The 22,655-nt window shown below is 32.9% G+C and overlaps 2 protein-coding genes across 8 annotated transcripts in view; one reads left to right on the forward strand and one right to left on the reverse strand.

The window, feature by feature from the left end:
• The window catches only part of LOC134528204 (CLIP-associating protein 1-B), a 412,343-nt gene that overhangs the window by 309,211 nt on the left and 80,477 nt on the right, over nt 1-22,655 (forward strand). For 2 of the 5 annotated variants that reach the window (XM_063361605.1, XM_063361606.1), the window contains exons 7-10: nt 13,011-13,054; nt 14,844-14,915; nt 16,828-16,909; nt 21,345-21,404. In XM_063361605.1, the coding sequence (XP_063217675.1) occupies nt 13,011-13,054; nt 14,844-14,915; nt 16,828-16,909; nt 21,345-21,404 (258 nt within the window). Of the gene's footprint in view, nt 1-13,010; nt 13,055-14,843; nt 14,916-16,824; nt 16,910-21,344; nt 21,405-22,655 lie in introns of all 5 variants that reach the window. The other 3 variants (XM_063361603.1, XM_063361602.1, XM_063361604.1) reach the window with 3 other exon arrangements.
• LOC134528203 (uncharacterized) lies at nt 4,810-12,199 on the reverse strand. 3 transcript variants are annotated; one of them, XM_063361600.1, is made up of 7 exons: nt 11,374-12,197; nt 10,702-10,844; nt 9,128-9,337; nt 8,733-9,004; nt 7,430-7,566; nt 7,135-7,338; nt 4,810-5,983 (listed from the first exon to the last, which is right to left on the reverse strand). In XM_063361600.1, the coding sequence occupies exons 1-7, from the start codon at nt 11,595-11,597 to the stop codon at nt 5,758-5,760; spliced, it is 1,416 nt and encodes a 471-aa protein (XP_063217670.1). In that variant the 5' UTR covers nt 11,598-12,197; the 3' UTR covers nt 4,810-5,757. The 3 variants fall into 3 exon arrangements, with proteins under 3 accessions (XP_063217670.1, XP_063217669.1, XP_063217671.1); XM_063361599.1 differs by having other exon boundaries at nt 8,733-9,337; nt 11,374-12,199; XM_063361601.1 differs by lacking the exon at nt 7,135-7,338 and having other exon boundaries at nt 8,733-9,337; nt 11,374-12,195.

Consider the following 22,655-nt stretch of genomic DNA (forward strand, 5'->3'; position numbering starts at 1 on the left):
TGGAAAACCTAATTTATTTATTGATTTACATATTGTTGTACTAAAAACAGTTTGAAGACGAAGACTACATTCAAACGGTTAATCCCAAATATATACATGATTTCGTGATTTCAGCACATCTTATGATTGACATAAAAATCAGCCTTTAAGTTAATATAACAATTAATTAAGGGCTTGTTATTAGAAAAAATCGTTTTGCATACAATTTGTTTGAAATGTTTTATGGGTCTTATTTTGTATACCATCGTTAATAATAAATATTAAATACATTTTAATTATACTTTTTTATTTTTTGAAGACCATAAAATAGTGTCTAGTGACAGTATTATTACAATTGTAGTCACTCTGGCAGAAAAAAAAAAGCTAAACGCCAATGATTGTTATTTCACAAGAGAAACTATTTGTAACAGTCCGTCGCTATTAATAAAAAAGGCATTCCATAAAACTATGTGCAATACGGAAAAGATCCAAACTTCATAAAATTAAATTATATAAACAAAATGTTAGCAATCGGTTGAAATCAAGACCGTCTCTTTTGATTTCATCTTTTTATAAATAAATTTAAAAAAAAAAAATGAATATTATTAGATTATGCTCCGGATGAACTACGCCAGGAAGATGTATTTCGAGAATTCTCATTCCAAATTTTACCTTACAAAATACAATTTTCTCATTACATCACGAAGTTGTGTCTGGAACCTTTGCGCTCCGCGGCGTGCATCTGGCAACAGTGTGCACCGAAACAAGGACAGCGCTAACGGCGGAAATCATGCATCGGAAAGAGAAAGTAAATTCCCACGTAAATGCGCACTGCAATCTTGAGGATGGGATGCTCTGTGGAAGCAAAATAATTTGGGATACTGCCGCCGGAAACTGTGCGTTGTTTGTCAGTGTTGGTAAAACAAACGTGAAGCGGGGCCGTGCATTATGGCAGTTGGTGAAAATGTTAAAGTTACAGGACTCGAACTACGGTCTCGCCCGAGAGTCTGCGCTTGCAAATAGTGAGCGCCGCTAGAACCGCCAAGTTAGGGTCACGCTCTGAGGAATACTGGGAAACTGGTTCCCCCGCCTGTGACGGAAGGGGAAGAAAAAAACAAAAAAAAAAACATCGAGCGTAGAAAATGTAATGTTGATCAGGAAAACTGCTCAGTTTTTAACCGACCGCCGCGGTAATTTCCCACAGGATCTGTGACCTCGGCTAAATATAGTCATTCGCTTACAGTGTTGACTTAGTTCTGATTCAAGGACTTTTCAACCGACATTTCACCTCAAATAAACAAAGAGTTCTTCGTTATTTCATATAACTACGCCGTTTTAGAACTTCCGAATTTTGTTCTCTCCCCCCCCCCCCCCCCCTCAACCGTATAAACAGGGCAAACGCACACGTGGAAGATGTGTGTTTTTGCATGAGTCTTTGAATGTTTTTACTAAGTATCAGATTATTCTTGTGGGATCATGTTCAAAGGAACTGAACATTTTACCCGTAAATTTACTAAGAACGATAAATTTATGAAGATTCCTGTATACTTTTTAACCAGTGTTTTTGTAAATTTAAGGTGCAATTTTTTTTTAATTTGTGTACCTGTTTAAACGGCAGCAGCGTGTTCGAAATACAATTTGTACAATAAAAAACCCATTAAACTATTTTTTTTTCTTTGTTCGATACATTTTTATTCTGTTTTAATAAATGGTCCTTGTTTATATGTTAAGGTTAGTTTGGCATACCCTAACTTTACCATGCACATTTAAAAAAATTAGCTTTATATCAGATTTCAATGGGCTTCACTGTCGGAGATAAAGCCTTCGAGGAGAGGAATAATTGCGAAACTATGGCTGTCTTCAACTATACTGCCGATTATAAAGTCCGTCTTTCATTACTCATGAATTTTATTCAGAACATGCTAACATAGGAGGCGGCCTGGCTGGCAGTTCGAACAGTTCTGTGATTCGGCTGAAATATATAATATATAGAAGGGTTTGTATTTAAGGGGGATTAGGACACGCCATTTTTCAATTTCAAATATTTTGATACCACTTGTAATAAAGCTTCCGTGTAAATCTTTTGGTTTGACATGGCATAGGACTTAGCCTTGGCTACTTGTTGAAGTCAACACTTGTGAACTGGTGAGATTGTCCTGATTGTTGTAGTCGCCCGCTTGAAATAAGTTATTTCCCCGCGGCGCTTACAGTAAACATGGCGCCTGTATGTAAACATGCGTTTGCAACAAAGTATAAGTCTGGGAGATTATGAGTTTTGCCTCGACATGCCAAAAATTGGGATACATAGTTCACTATTATAATTATAGCAAAAAGATGGAAACATCTAAGGTGGTGGGCCTAATCCCCCAGGTGTGTATGTGTGTTAGTGAGGCGGGATTATAAGCGCGACGTTCGCTGGTGCTTCTAGCGCGGTATAGCCTCTAAGTGCACGGCTCTGAACTGACGCGCAGTCTTATCGTCCATAGGACAACTGTGAAATTTGAGTGGTGATCGTAACATTATATGGCATAGAAATGAAGGTAAAGGTGTAATGCAAGTCCCTTAACTGCTTTCAATTATCTGTACCGGTTGTTTTACGACTAAAGATTACTCTGAAATCACGCCTTTTAGTCATTTTAACTCTTCTAAAAATAAAGTTTAAAAACTTAATCCGAAATCAACAGTTTTTTTTTTCAGGTATCAGCGAATTCTTAGATGTTTTTCGTGAACATACCTCACTTGGATATCTTGAGTAGTTTTAAAATCGCGTTGTTTTTCCTGAAGCTCTGCTCACTGTGTGTGTGTGTGTTCGGGTTGGCGGCTTTTAAGCTGTATGTTTAGTGCACGGTATCATTGAAATGGAATTTGAAATGGTCTTAGATGTGAAACTTTATAACTGAGCAAAATGGCAGCAATGTTTCTGAGGTACCGGAGTAGGAAAAAAAACGCGGGGTACTTTTTTTTGTGGTTGGGTTTCTAAGAAACTATTACCATCAGGTGTTCGTAGTGGTTTTGGGAGAACCGACGGCAGGAGAATATTCAGCCCCTCTCTTCCCTCTTCAGGCCATTTTATATTCTTTATAAAGAATATACCAGATCATGGTGAGAGGTTGGTTCTTTCTGCCAGGCCATCTCATTTCATAAAAAAAGTTAATTTCAAACTCTAAACAACTTAGGGTTGTAGTATAATCTATTTTTGAAAGGAACTGGTTGTTGATACGATAACTGTAAACTACTGACATTTTTGTTATATTGGCTGTTTTGTGTTGACAATCTTAACACAACTTTCATTCCACGGACACTGATCTTTGAGACCCTTCAACATTTCTCTCTTGATAATGTTTCCGAGCATAACATAGCATATTGGAATTTGGAATAAAAGACTTTAAATTTAAAGGGCGGTCGCGAAGCAGGACACTAGGATGTCTAGGCGGAGCGAGCGATGAGTGGCTTCTTTGAGTCACGTGATCGTCATTAATTTATAACGACGCGAGAAGTTCTATTTCTCTCTCTTCGCCCTCCCCCCCCCCCCCCCCCCCCTTCTCAATTCTCTCTGTGAGAACCCGTGCCGTGCCGCCAGTGGTTATTAAGGCCGTTAATCGCCCCTGCTTAATGACCCGATGACAGTAACTTTTTCTACAGAATCTACGCCCAGAACAGTTATCTTCCCTTCTTTCCCCCTCAGCACAATTTTTATTTATTCCCCCCCCCCTTTTTTTTTTGGGGGGGGGGGGGGGGGTTTCCACCGTGTAGTTGCCACGCCTGGCACCGACACCTGCTGGCTCACGCGATCGCGCATTTTCAGTCTGTTTTATAGCATCGGAAGTTTTCCGAGGTTCCGCTCACGCTCGTGTTTTTATTATTATTTTAATTTTAAGTTAAACGTCCTTACAACTGGTAGGATTAAGGCGAGGCGATAACCGTAACTTAAAGTGCAACGCTCAGGAGTGGGGCACTTGATGGCGGAAAGGGGGAAGCACCTCGCTCTCTGATAAGCTTTAGTTATACTGAAAGTAACATAGTTTTTGTTTTGAAAAATTCAATTCAATTAGAATTGTAAAAATTGTATGGACATTTCTAATAACACTAGTGTGGTTATTTAAGCACGGTACTTTATTGTTTAGTTTATTGTTCAATTTAACTGTTGAATATTTTATTTTATAGTTCAACTGCATGTGTGAAAGTGAAGTTTCACTTTTACCAGTATGTGGCGACTACGAATTTTTTTTTTTTGTGTTCTGTTAATGTGTGTGCTGTTTCTACACTTTTAAATATTCTACAAACTCCATAACATTAATTGAAATAAAAAAAATAAGTGAAATCAATTTTTCTTGCAGTGGAGGAGCTTCATTCTTTGTGTAGTGCACCTCGCACAAATTAAATTAATTGCAGGTGGAACCTGTTGGTAACTCAGAGACGTAACTAGAGGCTTGTGCCCCATGCGTCCCTTTTTTGGGGGTGTTAAACCGGCAGAGTTATTAATACTATAGATATTGAATGGAATATTGTAGTGTAAGAACATAAAAAATTTTGAAGGGCAGATTAACTGAATTATTTATATTGAAAGATACATGTATATTATCAAATATTTAAAAACTGGTATTTTTTGCTTACTTCCACCAACTTGTGTTGTATTAAAAATGAAATGATTGCAAATAAATCTATTAATTTACCATTTAAGTTCAATTAAAAATATTTGGGATTGTGGCATTAATATGCGGTGGTGATATAAGGTGTTGTCTGGAAAGGTTTTGGTTTGGTTAGTTTAAACATTAAATGGGGGTGGGGGGTACCAAGATGAGTTCTTGCCCCGGGTGGAAACTAGTCTATAGTCCATCCACGGTAACCTCCTACTTTTCTGAAGCCCTGCTTTTCACCGGATCTACTTTAATGTCACTATGTATCCTTCCGCCGTATGTAAACAAAAACATTGCCATGTGACAAATGTCAAATGGTTTGTTTACAATCACCAGCTGTCAAAACAATGTGTGTATGTATGTATATATATATATATAAGTAATTTGAATATGATCTAAGTATACATGTATATGTTCATAACATTATTTATGATACCCAATGGTAAAAATATTAAAAAATAAGTTTGTTAGCTAAAGAAATAACATATAATTTAAAGTAAATTTTTAGGAGAATATATAAATTTACAACATTTATGTAAGCAATAAATATCATCATTTAGTACAGTTCAACACAGTTTTCTGCATCTGAAAAAAAAAGTATTGTAAATTATACATATGGCTGTCCATCTAAGCAATCTGGAAAAGACTAAGGATTGAAGGTTTAATAAAATTAACAAATTCAGATGAAAACATTTAAAAATGAATTTTCTTCTTTTATTTAATAAACCCCTACCATTTTGCCGGTTAAGGCCACAAATAAAAATATGGTTATATACATTTTCCTGAGTATACTTATTAGACAAAATCATAATTTTATGAACAGTAAAATTGTGGTGAAGAATTGACAGTAATTTCTATACCACTTATATGCATTATTTATTTGTGGCCCTGGATGGGGACTGGCTTTTTGTTTTCCAAGTAAGTTCACTGAAAAATGAAGACACACAACAAAATAAAATGTTTCACATACACCTATACGAATCCAGAAATGAAATTTATTATTAATTTCATAATACGTGTAATATAAAGTTAATACATAAAGTTCCAGTAATCAACATACTTAATGGGAATGCATAAAAGAAAAAAAAATGTTTCAAACCCCAATACTTACAGTTGCCCAGGTGTTTATTACATACAGACCTCAATAAGAACACCCGGGTAAATCATCAAGAGGAACTGCCAGTACTTCACTGTCTCCATCTACTTGCTGTGTCGTAACCTCAAATTCTTCGCTGTCACTGTCTTCACTTGAACTATCCTCGCCGAGGTGGATGATGAGTGGAGGAATGGTGCCGCTGTCTATGTGGACTTCTCTCTCCCAGTCTGCTTGAATTAGCTTCTCCACGTGATCCACACACCTCGCCCATCTAAAAAAATTAATGTATACAGTAAAACCTCTATATAAATGACCTGTTTATAGCAAAAACCACTCTATAACAAAATATGTTTGTTTCTGTCAAAACGGCATAGTAAACAATGCATGGCATGCTCTTTATTACATACAATTTTGAACTCACTCCACAAGAAACTATTTTTAAACACAACAAAACTCATTTAATGTGTTTTCCTCAACTATCAAAGCTATTATTTAATACTTGAAGTAACATGTTTTGTTTTATGTTATCTGAAAAAAAAAAATATAGTGGTTTATTCAAGATATAATAAAGCTGTAAATATTATATATGTTATCAATAAAGGCTTAGAATGCATATGATAAAATATTTATTTCATAATTTTTGTGTTTGTTTTTGGTTAAAATTTGTCCCAGACAAAAACAGTGAGATATAGCGAAAATTTAATTTTTTGAATAGTTTTGATGATTTACTGTATATGTATTTCACTATAATAACATAACTTTTGAAAATACTAATGTGCAAGAACTACATGTGTAAATACCTATTCAAGTTCGCTAGATGAAAATATTCAAAATTCTCTACGTTGAAATTTTATCTGAATATTGAAATCTGCCTACAGCACTGAACCCACCATAACTTTAAAGTCATTGACACAAGATTAAGCATAACAGAAAGTAATATCACAATTACTAATAAATACAAAACTATTTATGGAAATGAAACAATTGCAAATGGACTGCAATTACAAAAAAAAAACCTTGCAAATAAGTCACCACTGTTAGATCTAGAAACTACACAGATATGTATGAATCACATGGGAATAAAATTACAAACACAAACACAAACACAAACACAAACACATACATGCAACACATTTTCAAAACGACAACTACACAAATTCAAACCACTTATTTTTACCAATTGTTTTAAAACTGTATTACTGGTATATGAATATACACAAAATGATAATCACACTATACACACACTAGCACACAAAGTTATCAAAAGGAATGGTAGGACCAGGCTGCTAGGCAACAATACTTACGTATTATGTAAAAATGTATGGTAAGGGTTTTGCTGAAGCTTGAGGAATGTTCTACAGGAAAATAAAACAATTTCTACTTCAAAAGGAATACCCCATTGGTCATGCAACATGAAAATACCTCTCTGGTGTGGAAGCATCAAGAGCCTCTTTCCAGATGGCTGCAACTGCATCATTGTCAAATCTCTTGGCCCGCCCCACGTTACTATTGTAATGGTGTTTACATTGAGCCCAAACTAGTTCGATTGCATTATAGTGGCAGTGATAGGGTGGGAGTCGTAGAATTTCGTGGCCATAGTTACGAGCCAACTCGTCTACCTCATATCTGAAAAGTGTGTTAGAACAAGGTGTATACGTAATTTTTTGCAACTATCTCACTTTTAAAGAAATGCTGTGAAAGAAACGAAATAATATACCGTATTCGGGGCTTGTTTTGTTTAGCTATTCTCAGCAGCTCCACTTTCAACAAATTATTTTCATGTTTTATCCCATTCTTCTCCAGCCACGCGATCAGTGCAGCCTTGGTCCAGTTCGTTGTAGGTGTTTTCTCAACCTACGTTATGCCAACATTTAACTAAATACTCAAGTAGCTGATAAGAATTCATGACAGTAGAACCCTGTTACAATTTTACTGCTTATAAAGTTTTCCTGCCTATAATGTATTATTTTTCAAGTCCAATATTTTCCCTATAAGGACAATGTTTTTAATTCCTGGATATAATGTTTCACAAATTATGCGTTTCGTGCTTGTAATGTTCACATCATAAAATTTTAGAAGACGAAAAAAATTAAAAGCCTTTGTCTATACTGTCTATGTATATGTGTATGTTAGCAGTTAACTGCCTGTTGACACCCTTGGAAAACAAATAAATTCATAAATTTTTAGCCATTCTGTGTGTTTTCAAATGTATTCACTTAAATCACATGTTCAAGTGGCAAAAGAACTGGACTTAAGCATTTCCACTGTAAACACTGTCGTGAATTATGACAATTTTACAGCAATGAGACAATGTGTAAGTAAAGACAAAGCAGATAGAAGCTGGAAGCACCATGATGTTAAAGAAAAATTGTTTTTGGCTTGCTACAAGCAAATTGGAGCATCAAATATATCTTTATGCAGCTTGTTGAGTCCATTGGCAATAAATCCACACTAAAAAGTACTAAATTGAATTTCCTGCTTATGTTTTTTTTTCTTGTAGCCCCTTAAAAACAAATTATAACAGGGTTCTACTGTACTTATGCAAAGCAAACATGTGTTTTGGCATATTGTCGTAATGAATTTCTAAATTTAACAAAGCATGTTAGTTTAGTGACTAGAAATTTTTTTGAAAATATTATTTTAATTTATTAAGTAGGGCAACAGAGCATTCATAAAGTGGGTCCTTTTACCAAACAAGTAATTATGTCATTTTCAAATGCTGTTTGCAATAAAAAAATTTTATTTGGTATTTCAAACCCTCTACTAAATTAGTTTGCACTACAATGTAATTCAATTACATTATATATATATATATATATATATATCTGTGTGTATTCAATTTCAGCTCAAACATTATAGTTTATAAAAATGTAGTGTAGGCATACTATTAAGATAACAATTATTGCTGGCAAAATGTATTAGTCTCGAATATTCGTACTTATACACAATAATAAACACATGTAAATTTTTCACATTACAATTTGAGCAATAAAAAGACACTGCTTTACCATTGCACATACCTGGGTGCTGTGATATGAAGCATTGTCCATTATGATGACACTGGGTTCCTCAAGATGCACCAACATGTCTTCAAACCACATCAAGAAAGTTTCCCCATTCATCTCGCCATGGTAGTCTGCAGTCTTCTGACCTGAAACAAAAAGTAATCCTGCTCCTGGCACAAAGCCAGTGCGCCCTCCAGCATTAACAACAATAAACCTTTTACCATCTCCAACAGTACGTCTCTTCGCAGATTGTAGACTCTTGTCCTGCCATGACTTTGATACAGTTCCTGAAAAATATATGAAATGGAAATGAAATACTTTGTATTGGACCACAGAACAAATTTTCAAATAAATTAATGCCTTGCCTCTCTGGAAAATCCATGTTTCATCAACAAATATGAAATTGGCACCTCTTTCTTTTTCTTCTTTATACTTTCTCAAGAAATCTATTCGCTGCAATACTATGTTTTCATTCTCTATCAAAGCTTTTCGTCCATCAACAGTTGTCCATGAAAATCCCATCTTCTTTAACAATTTATGAAGACTTGATCTTCCACCATAATAATCTATTTGTCTTTCCCTGATTTCTTTCAAAATGGTGTCGACTGTAACATTCAAACCTGTAAATTTATTGCATACATTAACAATACATGAAATAACAGAGGTACACAAAACTAAGCGAAACCACAACCCCGTAGAAGATAATTTAAGTGCACAATTTACATTTATTAAATAGTTTTAATAAACTTACATTTCAAAAATACTTTTAAATTAATTTAAATTTTGTAGTTTGCTTAGAGGAATTCTACATTGCAGTATTTTTGTCTGCAATGATATGACGATTATATTGCGCGTTTGTATTGAAGTTGTGTAAAACATTAGTATTTCAGCATTCAATTTAGCAATCAATAAGTTACAAGCTCTACACTGTGTTGTAGGTAAATGTTTTGTATCGTGTATCCCATGTGATCCCTAGATCTTTATGCATGAACCTGTACATCCTATTGATCGTGTGGTGCATGCTTTTTTTCATTTATTCAGATCAAAGATCCTGAACATAATCAAATATTGTGGTATAGCAAGAATAATTATCATAAGTTTAATAAAACATATATATTTTCATTATTATTCAACTTTAAATCATAACTCATTACTACATCACAGGTTTTTAGTTTTGGTTTTGTACAGGATTTTTAAACGTAATAAATTAGAAAAGCAAGCATCATCAATCACAGGATCAATATTTGCAGGATCATGCGATCAGGATCAATGTATCGAATAGGATACGCGATACTAAACTTTTACTGTTTTATAACCTTCTGTTACTTCATACACTAACACACAGTTTGTCTGGCTAAGTTGTGTTTTCATATGATACTTCATTACAATGAAGTAGGCCTATTGTTTATAAAATAACAATACCCCTATATTTTCTAAAGGGTTAGGCAGGGCATGACACTATTTTGCAATAGAATATATATTGTACTGGACCCTGCCACACAGTACAATTTAGCCAATTAAGTATCCCAATTTTTTTTTAATAACCATGCTTGCTTAGACCACAACTCACTAATTTGTAACCAATTACTGCTAAAGCGCACAACTGGATATTATTGATACTGGAAATAGTCATTATTTAACCTTCTGATACATCATAAAAGTTGAGGTTATTTAATATGTATACTGTGTATAACGATATAAACATTACTTGTAGTTTTAGAATGTAACAATTTTCTTTCTATCTTTAACCTAACCTTAAAAGGACGTGTACCTATTTCATATGTTGCACAATATTCTATATATCAATACCATATCAATAAAGAAACCTAACAAACCACCCAAAAATGTTAAGTATTTTTAAAGGACAGATGATATCGGAAAAAAACTGAACCGGTCAATCTGCATATGGATATATGAAATGAATACAATTAAGTAGGGCCTACCCCAGTGATATTGAAACTACTCTTCAGTATCAAATTTTTACCTTCAGCGTACATCCTGTAAATTGCATTCCTGATTGCATTTACTGTGAAATCGTCGACTGTGTCAAGTGACTTTCCTTCCTGTGGCCTTTTTTTCCTCTTTTTTCCTGGTGTTGAAACTTCTTCAATGTCTTTCTTGTAGTACCTAACCAAAAAAAAAAAAAACATTTGTCATAACACTTCCGGGGACCCGTTCACAATACGCAGTTAGGCAGTGTTCCAAATATGGCATTTTGTCACAAATATTTGCTTTGTGGTCACTAAATGGAAACATGACAGACTTTGTCCACGAAATTAATGAAGTGTTTTTTTATTTATTTTGTGATCTCCCAAACAGATGAAAAACTAATTAAATGCAAATTATAAAATCACTCCCTTATGTTATAGTTAAACCTATCATAAAGTTTATAAACATCGTTATAAACAAACGTGTATCACACCCATAAAAATACTTGAAAGTGCCTATATTGTTATTGTTAGGACCTGAGTAGGCCTAATATGATTTTAGGTTAACTTTTCAACAGAGACGCCACATGGCGGTGTTGTCTCACACCAAAAAATATAAATTGGAAATAAAACACAAAAAAACTCGTGAGTTAAAACACAGGCCGACAATACTTAGGACACAGTCGATATTTTTTTTACGTGCATGAATACGAAAAAAGCCTACTTACTTGAGAACAGTTGACTTTGCGATGTTGAGAAGAAACGCGGTCGTCTGCGTAACGTCACATTTCTTCAAGTCGCCTTTTCTAATTAAAACATATAAGTTCTGAGCGACGTTAATGATGTCCATCTGACGCTGCGACGAAGTAGCTTTCCCCATCCCGGAACCAATTACCATTACAGCAATCACAAGAACCACACAAAATATCAAAACGATAACAAATTCCATCATTACAATAGTAGATAATAAATAATATAACAAAGTTAAAATACACAATATTAACACAAAATCCTGAAACACAAACTGTACGTTATTTCACGGTCAGTAATATATTAAAACACACTGCAATATGGCGTACAGACTGCAGACTGCAGACAAACGGCTGAAAGAGAAAACAAACAAGTGACTATTAACATTATTAATGCGCGACCACGGTTTCGGCACGTAATATTTTTTTACCGTTAACATAACGTTTTTATTTCACCAGAGATTTAAAAAAATGTTCAAACTTAACAAATACCCAAACAAATTCTTAAATACACGCGGAAAGTCAAAAAATATATTTTTTGGCTATGGAACTATTTCGTTCTAATCATTGCCAACACACCACTTCTCTCACTGTTTCATTTACACACATGCGAGATCATTAATATTAATAATATTGTACATATATAGTTACTTTTTTTGTAAAATTTTATTTAACATCATTATACGGTAATTTAGTGTTAATGCATGTTTAATATGCATATGATGGAAAGTATTTTTGCAAACGAACCAAACATGCTGCATCCTGGTGTGTTTTTTCAAAGGTTCGTTTAAAAAAGTAGGAGGTTACCGTGGATGGACTATAGTAATGTCCCTGTAGTAGTTTGTTAAATTTTGGACCATTTTTTTATTTTATTTGGTAGCAAAAACATGCATGCTCATACTAGCTTATTAATTATGTCAAATGCCATTACTCAAACTCTGTTTGCTAATTTTGTGTAAATCATGAAGGGGATTTAAATTGAATTTTAAATGCATTTTTAATATAGGTTCCAGCCTTAACATATGAGGGTACATTTTAACCCTGAAATATAAAAGTCCCATGATAATAAGTAAAAAATTCCAGAATAGTTTTTGCACAAATCACGCAGCAGTGCAGTTTTTCAGTAGTCATAGTTACTCACTAAAAAATAATGTATAACTGAAAGTAAAATGCAATCTTTTGTTGATTCTATGTAACAGATAATGCTTCTATAATGATGCGAACACAGCAACTGTAAGAAGTTCTTGAAAATGTGTACAAACAAATATTTAACTTGCCAAAAACACATTTGGATGCAGTTGTGTGATCAGGAACCAACTGCCCTTTCTTAAACTAAGGATTTTTGTTTTAAAAACAATTATTAATTCTTTGAAAATGAATAAATGATGATACATTATGTGATGCAATGTAAGTGTAAAATTTAATTTCAAGCTTTGTAAAAATGACTTGTGAGAAAAGTGTTTTTGTATTTGGTTCGTAATTGCCAAAAAAGTATCCAATTAATTTCATTTTTCTATGTTTTCTTTTATTTAATCCTAATGGTCTTGTGTTTTTGTAATCCTCCCATAGATAAATTGTTTCATTATTTAATGCAGACTTTTTTCTTTTATTTTCAGGACCTCTTGGCCGAAATGAGGATGACACAGATGGAGCGGTTATGGTGAGATTACTTATTTTTATGTAGAAACTAACATGAATAAACAGTTCAGATAATTTTTAGAGGATTTAGGTATGGCTACATAAACACACTTCCTATTCACTCTCCTTCCACCAAGGCGATAAGGATTTAATTCCTAGCAGGTTATAACCAAGATTTTTGCAAGTGGGGAAACTTTGCTGATATTTCCGTGAGTCTGTAGGATTTACTCTGGATACTTTCATTTCAAACACCCATACATTCCATCAATGCGCCATTCACATGTTATCACTCATCTATAATGATGTACATATCAATGAAACGTTAAGCGTAAATTAATTAATTGGCTGTTTCTTTCATTCCCATATATCTTTTTTGCTCACATAAAACATTTGCTTTAATTACTACTAGTTTTCGTAAACTATTTTGGTTGGGTTGGGTTTTGGAAAGTACTGAACATAGGAGGAGATTGAATGTGGTGTAAGAGGCAAGTTGACATGTAGTGCACAACTAGTTGTTTTTGGGGTTCACTATACAGATTTATCAGAATCAAATGTTGGTCCTTACAGGATGTGCAACATGAACGTCAGAACAAGAATGCTTATTGTACATCATTAGTTAATTACAAGATTCATATTGTTTCAAATTTAAAGAAACACACACATGTAATAAAAATACATTTCATTGTCTATGGTAGGGTAAATGGTACAGGATATCAAAAGTTAGAATTAATTTATTCACCAGTGCAGCAGAATAGTTAGACCAGCTGGCAATTCTTGAAACATGATCTAGCCTACCTTCTTAAGAATGCCTTTGTATATATGAGTACGTGGTGTGATTTATGTTTGACGGGACACGTGCATTTTTTTACTTTTATTTTGCTTCCTAATGAAGTTGAATATTCACTTACTAATGAAGAAAGTGGGAGTGATTTTATCAGGGTCCCATATCATACACTAAAATGGGAAATAAATTGCCATACTTTATCTGCATTTAAATACATTGATAGGCTTATTTACATTAAAACTATTGAAATTCCTATCTTGAATGTAAGGAATGAAACATTATGTAAACCTGACATTATATTGCATATCTTACTTTACTTAAAGATTTATTACATTCTGTTCCTAACAATGTTCATTATTTGGGAAATTGAAGCCATGGGTAGTAAGCTAGTATATAATTATGTTAATACTCTGTTCCCACACGCAATATATTGCGACCCTTGTCAGTATCTAGTAAACAGATTTTGATGGCTGTTTCCAAAGGCATTGTACTGTGTGTAAAGTATCCTTTGTTTTAATGCAATATGTGAGTTCCCTACCCCCATTCCAAAGTTAAAAAATGGTGAGTAGTAAATATGTAACTGGTTTAAAAGCTTACAAAAATTCAAATTTTAACATAATTGTAATTTTTATTAGCAAAGAATTTTTTTATAGTACCAAACCTACTCCCATTTCACTCCGTTTACAGGTTAATTTTGGAAAAAAATGAAGACATGTTATGTAAACCTTTGTGTATATAATTCATGCTCAGTTTATCATCATTCATCTTAAATAGTTGAGCTTTGATGTGAATTTCATTTATAAAACTAAACCTACCCAATTTTTACCAACATGGGGTTTTTAGTTTGAAAAATTACAAGAAGAAGTTTGTACTTTCAGTGTTTTGATTATTCATACCATAAATGTTAACTTCAGCTTGTTTAGTTAGTGATAGAAAATGGAGAGTTATTTAATTTATAGTCATATCTGATAGGGTGAAGTTTATTGTGAACATGATAGTATTGTTTTTTTTTTTTTTCTTTATTAAGAGCAACAAGATTGGAGATAACACCAATTTGAATTTCCAGCAATCTCAGACTGGAGTAGCAGAAAATCATGAAGTGAGATAATTTTTCTGCAAAATATTTTAATCATCGGAAAATAACACTGGAAGATTAATTTACTAACCTAGTGATATCGTTAATAAAATTGTTGAATTGCAAGGGTGATGGAGTCATATTTACAGGACTCCAGACTAGCATAATGCATTGAAGAACTATAATTATGAATTAAAACAAAACAAAAAACATCTTTTTTTGAGATACTGGCGAACCAACTTAAATAAGTGTCACATAAACCAAAATTTGTTAGTTTTTCACATTGTTAGGAATGATTCACTGAGCCAAAAGCTTTGACCAGATTAAAGTAGCAAGCATGTACCTGACTTCTGTTTGTTACTTAAGTATATATAGGATTAAGAAAGGTGAGTACCTGACATTTTTCATACCTATTCAAAAAACAATGCTACCAGATAATCTATTTTTAAGTTGAAATGATGATTGAAAATTATTATTTTTTTTTTTCAGTGGGTGGAAATTAAATAAAAATATAATTTCCGAACCGTGTACACTATTAAATCCGTTTTTATTTATTGTGAAACCTTCAAATATTATTCACAACTTTCATCTGAAGTAATTTTTATACGACTAATCATTACTGCAAGAGGTGGAAAAAAACAGGGGTTGAATGCAAAAAAAAAAACCATAACTTCCTAAATAGCCAACATATCAAGTACATTTATATTGTTTGTAAACATTAAAATGGTTATCCAAAAATTTTGGCTGAAACTAACTTTAGTTCAACCAACCATTATTTCAAAGGGTGGAAAAAACTAAGGTTATAGGACATAAAAATTTCAAGACACTCTTATTAGGTAAACTATAAAACCTATATCAATTGATTTGAAATCTTCTTAAAATTATCTAAAACTTTGGTCTGAAACAATTTTTATAAGAGGATCCATTACTGCATTGGGTTAAAACAAAATATTTTTCTGTACTATGTACACTATTGAATCCATTCTTATTTATTTTAACTTCTTAAATTGGTTCTAAAACTTGTGTGTAAAGTAAATTTTTATGTAACAAAAAAAAAAACAACTTTTTATTAGGTATACTATCAAATCCATTATAGTTTATTATAAAAAACTTAAATATTTTCTTTAACTATTAGTTGAAACTATTTTTTTAAGTTACAAACTATTAAAGTAATTAAAAAAAATATTTAATCTTCCTCATTGTCAAATTTGTCTGAATTTATTTTAAACCCTGTTAATTTTACCCTAATTCTTTGTCTAAAGCAAATTTTTATATGCCTACGTTTTAGTGTAACGGATAAAAAATAGTGTTTGATGATCAAAAGTTTTGCTATTACCTCAGTAGGCATAATATGAAAAATCATACTAAGCTATTCAATGCTGGATGCATTGAGTTTGAAATGTTATAAAATTTTCCCTGCATGGACTATGAAAAAAATTTCATTACCCTTTTACATTCAGCGTTATGAATTTTTATTTATGAATCCACCATTGTCACCTCATTAAGGATGAAGTGGTAAAACTGTTTTGGTACTTTTTGTACAAAACTGTTTTGGTATTTTGATATATTTGATATTTTTATTATAAAACCATATTTAACTTCTTTTCATCCCCAAATATCTTACCTCAAGCTTCATTTGCTTTGGAGATAATTGTCTTTTTATGAAAATAAACTTATCCTTTTTCACCACTTTAGGGTGGAGTTCAATAATAATAATAATTATTATTATTATTATTATTATTTGTTTATCCAATGTACAAGCTACCTCTTTAAAATTTTGTGCAAAACAGTTGAGTATTTAAAGTGTGATTGAGAAATGCACACACAAACATTTACATTATATTTGTAGGACTCTTGTTTATTGTTAATTACATGGTTAACTCAAAGCTTTTTACTGTTATTTTTGAATGTTAAATAGCTATAAATGTTTCAGCAGTCTTCAGCAACCAAAATGCGAGCCAATAGTGTGCCACGAAAAACACCAGCTTCCACTACGAAGTCTGCACCATCCAGTGCTGGTGAGTTTTTACGGACACGGGCTGATTGAAACTTTCTTTCTGGAAGCAATTTTTTTTTTTCAGTCTTGTATTGTCTCATGCAATTATAATTATTTTTCGGTTTTCATTGCATTTAGCAGATGAAAACCAGGAAATAATAGTTGTGAGAGTAATTGCAAGCAATAAATTTATGTGAAAGATTAGTATTGTTGCCGAAACTACACAGTTGTAGTTTTTGGAGTAGTGGGATAAAAAAAAAACATTATTTTATTAGATTTACATATCACAACTAAAATTTCTGCATAGTGTTTAAGCATTTTCTGTTGCTATAATTATCCTTTTTTTTTACGTATGCTGCACAGTGGTCTCTCTTAATGTAATGTAATGTAATGTAAATTGATATGTTCAGGAATAAAATCTTCAATTATCTTTTGCTTCATCAATACTTCAAATAAATCTGATGTGAATTGTCAAACTCACTGTTTTGTGTCTTTTTTTAAAAGTTATTGTTACTTTATGTAGTACAAGCTAACAATTTGCTAGTTGTCTGTAGTTGATTAACATTGACCTTTTTGTGTCAGTTGATTACCATAGGCTTCTGGAATACTAATGACCAATTCTTGCTGACGGTCATTGGCAATTGCACTCAATTAGTTTCAGAATTTCAGTGTCATTTTCTATGGTGGATATTTTCTAATTAGATCTTAACTGGAATTTTGTTTTTACCTTTAAATAAACAGAGCACACATTTTGCACTAATGCGAAGAATCTGAAATTTTCAATAACCAGTTTGTAGCAGTATTCTGTGTTTATGTTAAGTCTTTAGTTCGACAGATGTTTTATTATTAATTTTGTAAAATAAATTAATTCATTCATTTTTAAGGAAAATTGTTTGTTTAAAACAGCAGCCTCCAGTGTTTAGCTCTCAAGTATTTTAATAGTATGTACGTACAGTAAAGTGAATACGTAGCAGTTATTGGTAAGTACAGTAACATTTTAATGTTTCTTAACACCCATTAAAAATACTGCATGCAGTTCCTTTCTACCTAGCTGATTATAAAATAGTTTATTATAATTGAGTTAAAAAATGTTTATAGGTTTTTTTAAATTGGTTATCATTATGAATCTTTACAAAATAACTTAAACACATTGGTTGATCATGGTTATTTCATATCCTTAACTTATACACATACATGTGATTTTGCCAGTTAAAATAAAAAATTTTAAACATAGTAGATGCTGCTAATTGGAAAGGATATGCGTAAGAGCTATTTTGTGTTGTGTAACTGCTAGTCGCTTTGTTGGTTTCTGGTATTTAAATATTTTACTAATGCTTACAGTGGAGAAAGCTTTGTTTTCATCAGGTTTGGTGGAACATTATCAGCAATAATAATTGTGTTCTTGTTTGCTTAACTAACTTTTTTTTATTATTAACTAAAAATGTGTTTACCAATGTGAAACTATATTATTAGTGCTGAAAATTAAAAAACTTGGTAAATTTGATAATAATTTATTTGTTTTTATCAGCTTCTGAGATTTTTTAAAATTTAATTTACAGAATAAATAATTTTAATTGTCAAATATTATTAATGTTTTACGTACAGTATTAATTGAAATACATATATTTCAATTTTCAAACTGACATGTTAGTGTTTTTTAGCATAATCTTCTGTTAAGCATTGGTGCATTAAATTATATTGGTTTCTTGTAACTGATATACTGTTAGGTGATAATGAAAATTATTAATCCACATGGAGTTTCTAATTTTGCAATAGCAGTAGCTTGCTATCGCACTGAGATTGAGAGAGTCACGCAGTGTGTGAGCATCGACTAAATATGGGCGCCACCACGTGGTTTTAAGGGCACGTGGACCTGGCTAACCCCTCTCAGGGTCGCGAAGTAGCCCAAGTGCGACGAGGCTCTACTACTCAAATATAGTCTAACCACCTGCTCTCAGCGGCGGGCACGCTCCTTAACTCACGAGAAGAAACCAGAGTGGTTTCTGGGTGTCCCCACACGCTGGAGGACGGGAAGGAATCACACATGGTCGCTGCGTCCTGCTCCGGGTGGCGATCGAGATAGACTGGGCTCTGGTCAAGGTGTCATGGCCGCAGGAAGCTTCGGACTTACCGTTAGGCAACGGACAATGACGTGGAGGAATAAGTAGCGAAGCAAAGCCCTTACAGCTCTTAACACAAACTTGAACGTATTTTCCCTGAATTAACATTACATAAAAAGTTACAAATTTCTACTTAAGTTCGGAAAATAGTCTACCCGCGCCAGGTAGTTCTGAAACCTGCTGTGCATGGCGCTGCTCTGTCCTTATGTCTAGCCTGTTAACATAAACACAGTCGCGAACAGTAAAAGAAAAGATAAAAAATGACAATTAATTATTTAAATAGTAATTATATTAGGGTTGCGTGGCACAGGCTCTATAAATGTGCCTCTTGCAGGGCGGACAAACACACGCACACATACACACAAACTGGTTCCTGATGGCGGGAGGTTCGAAACCAGGAGGAGATGGGAGGGGAGGGGCTGGGCAAGACGTGAGGCACATTGGGCTTAAGAAGGGCGTTAGCCCCGGTTGACATCAAGCTTTAGCCACACAATTGTGACTGTGTTACGTTGGTGCATGTAACTACAGTTTTTCAAATTATTTTGTACCAGTAATTTAGTTTCTTCTCTCTTTTAAGGAGGTAGCAGTTCTTTCATTTCATTTTTAATAGTATGACAACTACATACAAATATATGTTTTAAAAAAAATATTTGTGCTATTTACTTTCACATGAGTAAATATATAATCACAAAATTTCTATGTAGCTTTATAGAAGGCTAAAGGGTTTTCCTGGATATGAAGAAGCAGTATATTGCAACAAATATCATGTAATTCAGTTTTTAGATTGAAAATCGATCTCTAATTTACAGTGCTGATCAACTGAACAAGAAAAAGAAACAATTTAATTCTTATAATTGTAGATACTATCATCTGCTTTAGTTAGAAAAAAATGGTATCCCTTTAATAATGTTTGGATTGTAAAAAATAATATCACAAATCTATTTAAAACAAATGGAAAACTTGATCATTTGGGAATAATGAAGTTAGTTAATGCAATTTGAGCTAAGCATTATATGAAATGTTAGTATTGATGTGTAGCATTTAGTTATTCAAGAATACATTTTAAGATAATATTAAAGAATGATGTTTTTGATACTATTTGTAATTGTCTAGATGTAGACTTCTTATTTTGGATTATATTTGTCTTCCTTTAAAGTAATATTTAATTAGATTGTAGTTTCTCCCCATTTTGATTTTTGTTTCATTTTTCATGACTGTGTGATTTTATACTTACAGTATCATAAATAGTTTGTTATTACTCTAACTGAAAATGCTAGATTTTTTTAAATATTTGTTTTCTGTATGTTAAAAACAATGTGGTTGAACATTTAAAATTCAAAGCTACTCAATGTTTTAAACTAATTTTAAAAAAAAAATTGTGCAAGGCCCCCATTGAAGTTTGCATTGGTACTGCCTTTTATACCTTCCCTTGTTAATGCTTATTTCTGTGTTTTATAATTTAATCATAGTTAAATGAAAAAGTTACATACTATTTGGAGTCGCATATAACTTAAGTAATGGTTTAAGAATGCAAGAATTCAAAATGTCATTTCATGAAATGAACAAATGGAAGTTATATTTGCCAAATACATTTTTGGCCAACTACCCCTGACCCATTTTTTTTCTCAATACCCATTTTTTCAACCCATTTCTCACACAACTTCTTTTCCCCCAAAACTCATTTTCTTCTAAATCATGTTCCCCCAAACAATTTTTCCTCCCAACCAATTATTTCTCCCAACCATTTTTTCCCTTGGCTATATGTGATATTTATTGTAGCTAATAGTTGAGTGTTTTTGAACCATCTATTTGAAATCTTACTGCTTCAATATTTACATATTAATGCTTAGTAAATTAATGCATGTTATGTACTAAAACTGAAAACAACTTAAATGCTTTTCATTAATATATTAAGTACAAAATTAATGTATCAAAATTAAATTAGTAGTATTTTTTTTATATAATTGGTTCTCTTTAAGTGTTGTTGGCCTATTAGAAATATTAAACCACCAATACCTTATATTTTTTGCAACTTTGTGCGGTTATTAAATTTATTTATTTTTTTGAGACAGCTGATATTTATTTTGTGCTTAATATTTTCTCTGACTATAGAGTCTGTCCTTGAAAGGCATGCGTCTTTTTATCAATGGGCTTTGTTATTTGTCCCAAGTTGAAAACAGCTGTGCCTCCCTGTTTGGCCCCTGTACGCCTCCTGTGTGTGGTCCTGTCTCTCGGCTTGAGGGCTCCGGGAACAGGTGCATGGTGCGCACTAATGCCCCTGTGGAATGTGTTTGGTCGCTAATCCCCTGTGTGCTCTGGTCTTGTCGCATGCCACAGCCGCCTCGGGAAGCAAAATACGCAGGACCTCGTCTCTGCGCCGGGGGGCGTCGTCGGCAGGTACAGTGAACCAGTCTCGCATGGCTTCACTTTCTCTGCAGTAGAGGTGTGGTGTCTGGTTGCCTATAAGTGCTTGAATAGGTTGTAGTGTTAGGAATTATAGGTAGAAATAGAAGACATATTTTTTTTAAAGAAGTACATAGTGTCCATGTTTTTTTTTAATGAAACTGACTGCATCACAATCATATTTCTGACTACCAAGGACGTATTTAAGGGAGTGGCACAGAAGCCGTGGCTCTACCTCCCAAAATAATAACTGATATTAATGTTAGTTTCATGTTAAACCATGACAAAACATGACAATTAACAAATTTGGTTCATTTTGAAGCAACTACAAAACAAATTTAATTTAATTTTAGTGGTAGGTAGTTTGCAATAGTATTTTTGATAGCTCAATAAATGTAAAGAAAGGAAAAGCCACAATGTTTAGTGCCCCTCCCTTGCAAAGGACTGAATGTGCCACTGCAAGTGTTTTGGTATAAGCAGTAAGTTTGATTATGTAATGTAGTCTTCTAGTTTTAGCCTAAACTATGAAATGGGATATAAAGCTGTTAATGTACAGCAACACAACTGACTAATGGTGAGGATAGGAGTGAAAAAATGGGTTCAATTAATTTTTGGATAGTGTTTGTTTTAATTAAATCTACATTATGGCGAATGTACGAGAGAATCACTGGTTTAAAAATCTGATTATTTGTTTAGAGTGCTTTGCCTCTAATGATATGGCTGTCAACACACAACCCTTGATGGTAAAAGTATGTTAATGTGATCACTACTTAGTGTAAAGGCAATTTTTCTTTCACATGTAAACAGCAGGAGACTATGATTCTAAGCTTTGAAAGTGCAAACATTTGTACTCTTGTGTTGTAAGAAGTATTGTGTGTGAGACTTTATATTTAATCCACTATTAATAAAATATATGTTCTGGAGCATGTAAATCTGTATAAAGTGCCTTTATATTGTAAATATTTAAGTACATAAAATATGTCATTAATATAAATGTATTTCTTTTAACTTAGAGGTATAATTGTGATGTACCAGGTTCTTACGATAGCAAACACATGAACCCTAGAAAGTGATATAAGTTACAAGTTTTAGGATCCAAATTTAAACCATTTTAACTCTTAATCACAAAATTAGTTATTTTTATAATTAAATAATTAAAGATCAGGAAAAACTATGACAACACCTTTCCAAGCCTGTCCTATACATGGGCACATTCTATTTTTTACATTTTAAAAGAAAACAAGA

Source organism: Bacillus rossius, chromosome 1 (assembly GCF_032445375.1).
Source record: "Bacillus rossius redtenbacheri isolate Brsri chromosome 1, Brsri_v3, whole genome shotgun sequence".
Classification (NCBI taxonomy): Eukaryota; Metazoa; Arthropoda; class Insecta; order Phasmatodea; family Bacillidae; genus Bacillus; species Bacillus rossius.

Excerpts from the sequence above, each read along its gene's own strand:
- LOC134528203 (XM_063361599.1), bottom strand. The coding sequence starts at position 11,597 with ATGATGGAATTTGTTATCGTTTTGATATTTTGTGTGGTTCTTGTGATT. Across the intron at positions 7,567-8,732 it reads CTTCATATCACAGCACCCAG|GTTGAGAAAACACCTACAAC; the intron begins GTATGTGCAATG and ends GGCATAACGTAG. Across the intron at positions 5,984-7,134 it reads GATGCTTCCACACCAGAGAG|ATGGGCGAGGTGTGTGGATC; the intron begins GTATTTTCATGT and ends TAATTTTTTTAG.